General features: G+C 42.9%; 1 protein-coding gene across 1 annotated transcript; it reads right to left on the bottom strand.

The window, feature by feature from the left end:
- Positions 1-1,422: 1,422 nt before the first annotated feature.
- On the bottom strand, positions 1,423-2,019 carry LOC127137376 (uncharacterized). The gene has a single exon (XM_051063844.1). The coding sequence runs from the start codon at positions 2,017-2,019 to the stop codon at positions 1,423-1,425; it is 597 nt and encodes a 198-aa protein (XP_050919801.1).
- Positions 2,020-8,066: the final 6,047 nt, after the last annotated feature.

The following is an 8,066-nucleotide window of genomic DNA, read 5'->3' as shown; positions in this document are numbered from 1 at the left end:
TCCCGGATGGTAGTTCAACCCAAAGTCATAATCCTTTAGCAATTCCAACCATCTCCTAATCCTATCTTCGAAGCATCGCAATAAACCATAAACGGTTCCTCGGGATTTGGCAAAATCAAAATCGGAGTCGTTGTCAACCTTTTCTTCAACTCAAGGAAACTTTCTTCGCATAGGACATCCCACACAAAAGCAGCACCCTTACAAGTTAACTTAATCAAAGGAAGTGCCAACTTAGAAAAGCCTTCTATAAACCTCCTATAGTAACCTGCCAAGCCTAGGAAACTTCTTATCTCGGTAACTGACGTAGGAGCCTCCCATTGCAACACCGCATCAATCTTTGATGGATCAACCGCAATTCCGTCACCTTAGACAACTTAGACAACTTAGACTTCTTCTCTCAACCAAAACTCACACTTAGACAACTTAGCATACAATCTCTTCTCTTTCAACACTTGCAAAACAATACGCAAATGTTCCACATGCTCTTCCTCCGACTTAGAATAAACCAAAATGTCATCTATGAACACCACCACAAATTGATCCAAATAAGGATGGAAAATGCGATTCATGTACTCCATGAATACTCCCGGCGCATTAGTAACGCCGAAAGGCATCACCGTGTACTCGTAGTGTCCATAACGAGTCCTGAAAGCAGTTTTCTGAATGTCCTTATCTTTCACCTTAATTTGATGGTAGCCCGACCTTAGATCGATCTTACTGAAGATACGAGCACCCATTAAACGATCCATCAAGTCATCGATCCTTGGGAGTGGATACCTATTCTTAATCGTCACCTTATTCAATTGTCTATAATCAATACAAAGTCGCATGCTTCCGTCTTTTTTTTTTCACCAGCAAAACTGGAGCTCCCCAAGGTGATACACTAGGTCTCACAAACTTCCTTTCAAGCAAATCCTCTAGCTGACACTTTAGTTCAGCCAACTCTGATGCTGACATCTTATACGGCGCCATAGAGATGGGTCTAGTACCAGGTACAAGGTCAATAGTGAACTCAACTTCTCTTTCTGGCGGTGCACTAGGAATCTCATCGGGAAAAACTTCAGGGAAATTGCACACCACCGGCAAGTCCGCAATTACAGCCTGACTCCCCACAGTTAAAGCAAACAACATCCTTCTGCTTACAATCACGAGCCGCATGTCCCGGCATACCACAACGGAAACATCTCGTTTCACCAAGCCTACACACATTACTCTTGTGACCCGGCTTTCCACACTTGAAACAGATAACATTAGCAGGAGCATCTCCCCCACTTGTTCTTCGACCCGGAATCACTTTCTGTTTCCCTTTTCCAACCGGAGTTTCATATGGCTTACCACGGATGTGTTGGCCCCTTCCTCTCTTCTCAGACAAGATCTTATAGTGTGCATTGTTGTCCTCTTCAAAGATTCTACAACTATCAATCAGATCCACAAAGACGCGAATCTTTTGATATCCCACAACTTTCTTAATTTTCGGACGCAATCCATTTTCAAACTTGATGCACTTAGAGAATTCGGCATTGCTCCATCATAGTGAGGATAAAACTTAGCCAATTCAGTGAACTTAGCAGCATACTCCGTGACTGACAAGTTCCCTTGCTTCAACTCGAGGAATTCAATCTCTTTCTTTCCTCGCACATCTTCTGGATAATACTTCCTCAGAAATTCTCTACGAAACCCTTCCCAAGTAATCTCCTCGCCCGCAGTTTCCAACCTTAGACGAGTGTCCACCCACCAATCATCGGCTTCACCTGACAGCTTATGAGTTCCATAACAGATCTTTTGCACAAGAGTGAAATCCATCACTCTGAGGATTCTTTCAATCTCCTTCAACCAAGCCAAGGCTCCTTCAGGATCATACCTACCCAGAAAAGTAGGCGGGTTCCCCCTCTGAAACGTCGCCAGACTACGAGACCCCACGTTCTCGTCAGCATTGGGTGGGTTCTGGAACGCCTGAGCCATTGCTTGCATAGCTGCAGCAAGAGCCTCATCATTCCTCCCAGCGTTTCTTCCGGCCATCTCACACTTCTACTCACAACACAAACAAGGATTAGCAACAAATTAACAACACAAGGTCGTAAAACAACAAAAGACTCAACAACACGGTCGGATGAACTGACCTGCTCTGGTACCACTAATGTAACACCCCAATTCTACCCGTCGTAAATTCAATTAAAAATCAGAGTAAACAAATTTCACACAAAATTGAGGCATCACATATATCATTTCATCAACACTTAAACAAATTGAAAAACACGGCAATTGCGCAAGGATCCACTTAGTCCTTGTTAAATAATAAACAACACTGTATATGGATTCACCTAGTCTATATAGCAGCAAGACACAAAACATCGCAACGGAAATCATTTAGATAATTAAGTTGAGTCGTACATCTACAGATTCAAAAGAAAAGAAGCAAACAAATGCCCATCACAACTATCATATACAATGATATACAAAAGGGCATGGTTACTATCAAAATCATGAAAAACGTTCATTAACCCCTGAGTGTTACAATCCTAATCAGAGCAGTGATGCCAAAAGTGTGCTACCACTATCCTCCTCTCAACGTTGATCAAGATGATGCCCTTCTTCTCCAATTTCCTCTTCCTCCTCCAAACCCTAACTTTTCTCTCTTTTCTTCTCTTTTCTCCTCCTTCTCTATACTTCTTTCTATTTCTCTTCTTTCTCTTTCTATCTTATTTCTATTCTATTTCTATTCCTTGTTTTAATTAAATAAAAACTAACTAATGGGCTTAATTGTTACACCTCCCTTAATTACTATATACACCACTAGGCCCAATAACTATTATACCACAATTCTCATAATTAAACTCTAATAATAAATTAACACACAATAAAATATTTTACCGAAATAATTATAAATCAAACATTACAAAAATAATAATAATAACACTTAATAAAAATCGGGGCGTTACAGACCACATCAGCAAAATTCGAGGCGTTGCAACCCACCAGACGCTCCAAATAAGATCCAGGCAGTGTGTTCATAAACATGTTGGCCATCTCTTTTTCCAACATCGGAGGCTGAACACGGGAAGCCAACTCTCTCCAGCATTGAGCATACTCTTTGAAGCACTCGTTGCTCTTAAGAGACAGATTCTGGAGTTGAGTCCTATCAGGTGCCATATCCGCATTATACTCATATTACTTCACAAAGGCCTCAACCAAGTCTCTCCACGAGCGAATATGGACTCTGTCCAGCCTCATATACCACTCCAAGGATGCCCCAGCTAGGCTGTCCTAGAAGAAGTACATGAGCAGCTTCTCATCATCAGAATACGCGATCATCTTGTGGAAGTAAGCTTGTACATGAGTCTTCGGGCAAGAGTTGCCATTGTACTTATCAAACACGAGGCTGCTCCACTCCATGATCATGCGTGTACACACTCCCCCCGTAATGCCAAGGAATGTCCCTTTCGCTGGTGAAAGGTAAAGGACCAGGGGTTGTGATGGTCATAGTGGATTGATGTGGTCGCACTGGTGGTATCGATTGCGCTATTGGCGCACTGATCTGAGTGATCGGGTAGAAAATTGTTATAGTGGCAACGTCACAGTCATACTCAAAAATCTTATTTATTGAAGTACAAACATCCGAAACATCGGAATCAAGTTCAGCAAGTACATCAGAATCAAACACCATGTTTGGAATATCAACAACAACATCAGAAAAATTAATTACATCATTGGGAATTACAAAATCAGCAGGAATAATATTTGTAAATTCTTCAGCATCTTCAGGAAAGAGAGGATCAACATCTGCATTCTCAACAACCCCTTCAACAGACCTTTGGGCAGATAAGTCTTCAGCTTGGAGGATACCATCGTCAAGCAAGGCCTGGATACCCTGCTACAGCTTCACACAACCCTCACTCTGTGCAACACAACCCAAACAACCGCTCCCACAGCCGGGGAAAACACTGCCTTTAGCAAGTATTCTTTGATTTCTAACAGCGGAGTCTTCAGCTTCAACACCTCCTTGACTAATTTGACTTCTCCTTCAACCATGTTAACATTTACTCTACCATGCTGCGGCATAGGATTGTTGACAACATTAGGAGCCGGCGCAAAGTTAATGGCCTTTGAATCAATAAGGTCCTGAACTACGTGCTTAAAAGCTTTGCAATTCTCAATAGTGTGGCCAGGTTCCCCAGAGTGGAAATTACACCTAGCATTGGCGTCATAACCCACTGGAAGCCTGCCAACGGGAGGAGCCAAAGTGCGTAACTGCACAAGTTGCAAATGTTGAAGGTTGGGAAGCAACTGGGCATACGACATCGGAAGATTGTCAAAACGCCTATCCATCATCCTCTGTCTCTGTTGATAAGCAGGTCTGTTACCCTGTTGTTGTTGGTATTGATTTTGTTGATGTTGAGGTTGTTGTTGTTGCACTGGTGCTGCAGCCGGAATGGTCACTGTTGTAACATAAGGTTGTTGATGGTAATTCTGAAAGTTATTCCTCTGGTTACCCCTGTTCTGATAAGAAGATATGGCATTTGCATCCCCTTCTCTCCTCTTCTGTCCTCCTAAGAACGACTTCTTTGACCCCGAAGATGACCCAACCCCATTTTGGATCTTACATGTCTTCAAGTAGTTCTCCACCCTCTCACCGGTAGAGACCACATCAGCAAAATTCGAGGCGTTGCAACCCACCAGACGCTCCAAATAAGATCCAGGCAGTGCGTTCATAAACATGTTGGCCATCTCTTTTTCCAACATCGGAGGCTGAACACGAAAAGCCAACTCTCTCCAGTGTTAAGCATACTCTTTGAAGCACTCGTTGCTCTTGAGAGACAGATTCTGGAGTTGAGTCCTGTCAGGTGCCATATCCGTATTATACTGATATTGCTTCACAAAGGCCTCAGCCAAGTCTCTCCAACAGCGAATATGGGCTCTGTCCAGCCTCATATACCACTCCAAGGATGCCCTAGCTAGGCTGTCCTAGAAGAAGTACATGAGCAGCTTCTCAATATCAAAATATGCGATCATCTTGCGGAAGTAAGCTTGTACATGATTCTTAGGGTAAGAGTTGCCATTGTACTTATCAAACATGGGGACTTTGAATTTTGGCGGAACTCTCACGCCTGGGAGCAACCCCAAGTCAGCAACATCCACACCAAGAGCATTCTGCCCTTCCACAGCTTTCAACCTCTTTTCCAGTCTCCGAAACATAGGGTCTATACCATGGCCCATGCCAAAGTCCTCTTGAAATAGGGGGAATTGATCCTCCTGATCATCATGGATATGTTGTTGACCAAGGTTGCCATGTGGGATTGGGATAGGCCCCGATCCATTGGGTCCATTAGCCTCTCCAGCGGGAGGATCAGCCACAACCTCTGATTGAGTAGTAGGGGGATTCCCCTGTACCAACAATCTAATCTTCTGTTGTCCCTGAGCCACTCCTTGGACCACTTCCATGAACTGATTCATGCGAATCCTCATCTCAGCGAGCTCTGCTTGTAAACCTTCCATTGCTCTCTGTTGATTCCTTCGGGTACCGTATCAGTGAATGCCTGAGTCAGCTATCCTAATAATGGAATACCAGACAAGATGAGAACACTGCGGCGATACCTGTTATGCAAGACATGCTAATGAATATGCAAATGCAATGACATGTTTATCAATTTCAAAGGGTATTCTACCCCTTGATTCCAGTCTCACATTAGATAAACAGTGTAAGAAAACCCCGACTAGAATCAAGAAGAAGATATAAACCCCTAGGAATAGATAAACATGATGCATGCAATGCTTATGATTTAATTTTTATTTCAGAGGAACTTTAGAGTCTTATTTGCAAATTTTGGAAATATTAAACGTTTATCACATACGGAAATATCACGTCAAATAATATTTGGAAATGTTTTTACGCCAAAGAAGTACAGTCTTGGTAACCAAATACAATACAAGAGAGAAGGAAAATGAACATCCTATGGATCCCTAGAAGCAATCGTCCAAAGCCCTCGAGATCGGAAGATAAGCTGCACGAAGCCTCTTCACCTCCCTCTCATAGGTTGCCTCCATATCTGCCTTCTCTTTGGCGAGTCGATCATACTTCCTCTTCCAAAACTTGGAAGACTGAGGAAGTAGAGAAGTCAATGCGTCATCAGGACGTTCAATAACCTGGTGCTCAAGGAACTCTATCAAAGCATCCTTCTCTCTGATCTGCTGAAGCAACTCCTCTCGTTCACGAATCCAAGCACGCGAATGGTCTTCGTCTCTCAACTCCTCTACTCCTTGGCTAGGGAGGGTTGAAGGCCCAGCCACAACCAAAGGTGTGGGTCTTGGATACTCATAAGGCATGAGGTACTCAGAAGCTCTCCTTCTACCCCAAGAGGTACAGGGTTCCAAAGCGATACAGTTCTTTGGACCTAGCTCCTTCCTTCCTTTCTTATGGATCTTGCGCCAAGCGCGGACCATCCTGCCCTTCAAGCCTTGGGGATCTTTACCCTCCTGAAAGAACATACCCTATAACAGAATGTTATTGGGTTTATCCTTTAGGGGGAACCCAAGCTGACGACGTGCCAAAATAGGGTTGTAGTTAATTCCACCGCATGTACCAAGAAGAGGTACATTGGAGAATTCACCACAAGAGTCGATAATTTGCACACCATCGTATACACGGTTGTACCAAAAGATATCATCATTAGTGAGAGACATAAGTCTCGTGGACCACCGTAGACATCCTTTGTTCTCCTTGAAGGCGAGCGTCTGAGGCAAGTGCGAAATAAACCACTTGTACAACAGAGGCAAACAACACACAATGGTACCACCGCCCTTTGCATTCCTCATATGCAAAGAGAAATAAGTGTCACCCAAAAGAGTAGGAACGAGATTAAGAGTAGAGAAAATCCTAATGGTGTTCACATCCACAAACTTGTCGATGTTGGGGAATAACACTAGCCCATAGATGAGAAGTACAAATATGGCCTCAAAGGCGTCCTCACTCATGGCCTTCCCAAACATAATAGCTTGATCAATGAGGAAATCAGACGGGAGACCTTGAATTCCACCTTTGGTAGTCATATGAGCACCAATATCAGATTCATTTATGTGAAGCAGATCAGCAATCTCTTGGGAAGAAGGAACTCTCTCCAAGCCACTGAACGACAACTGATCTAGGATAGGTATACCCACAAGATAGGCATACTCCTAAAGCGTAGGCAAAAGCTGGAAATCCGGGAAAGTGAAGCAACGGTACAAGGGATCATAAAACTGCACCAACACACTCATCAGACCTTCATCCACCTGAGTAGCCAGAATAGACAGAAGCTTCCCATGACGAGCCTTAAATTCCAAGGGATTTAATACATAGGATGTCAACCTCCTTAACTCTTTCAAGTCGGGTTGTCTGAAACTGTACTTCTTCGTATTCCTTCTTTGCTTATCCATGTCTAAAAATTTGCAAATAGACCTCTTAAGTTCCTTGAAAGTTTTCTCATTGTTGATGATATGGATGTGTATGAATGCATGAATGCATGGATGCAACAATCACACTCAAGGATCAAGCAAATCACACCATACAAAGGTCATGGGATGGACCAAGTCATCCTTAATATCAATCATCCATTTTGGTGGATTATGGTTTACACCTTATCAACACCCAAGTTCCATTGATATTAAGGATACACAAAAACGGATCAACCACGAATCAAGGGTTTGTTGCGATTCGCGAGCATGGAGTCTTGGTTAAGAACCACCCAAAGGGAGTGTACTATGGTTAAACCTGACAATCATGTTCTACAAGAGGTTCCCATAGTCATCATCCCATCTTTCAGATATTATCGGATAAACGACTACTCGTATTCCAAAAATATTCTCAAGAGAGACTCTTATGAGTGTAGTATCGCGTAACAATCGTATCAAATCTTACACTTGAACGATCTTCACGCCATTTTTCTGTAGCGGGGTATTCGTTACCATTAGAGATATTGACTAAATCCAAGGTAAACCATACAAGTCGAGTCGCCACCGCACTTCTATTTATCCAAAGGAATGGTTAGAAAGCGAACAAAAACCTAAAATTTTTATCGAATCAAAAACTAGTA

Source organism: Lathyrus oleraceus, chromosome 4, assembly GCF_024323335.1.
Source record: "Lathyrus oleraceus cultivar Zhongwan6 chromosome 4, CAAS_Psat_ZW6_1.0, whole genome shotgun sequence".
In the NCBI taxonomy this organism is placed as follows: Eukaryota; Viridiplantae; Streptophyta; class Magnoliopsida; order Fabales; family Fabaceae; genus Lathyrus; species Lathyrus oleraceus.
The sequence above is the reverse complement of the archived record's forward strand: the minus strand, read 5'-3'. Positions and strand labels throughout refer to the sequence as shown.

Coding starts and splice junctions, on each gene's coding strand:
- LOC127137376 (XM_051063844.1), bottom strand. CDS start 2,019: ATGGCCGGAAGAAACGCTGGGAGGAATGATGAGGCTCTTGCTGCAGCT.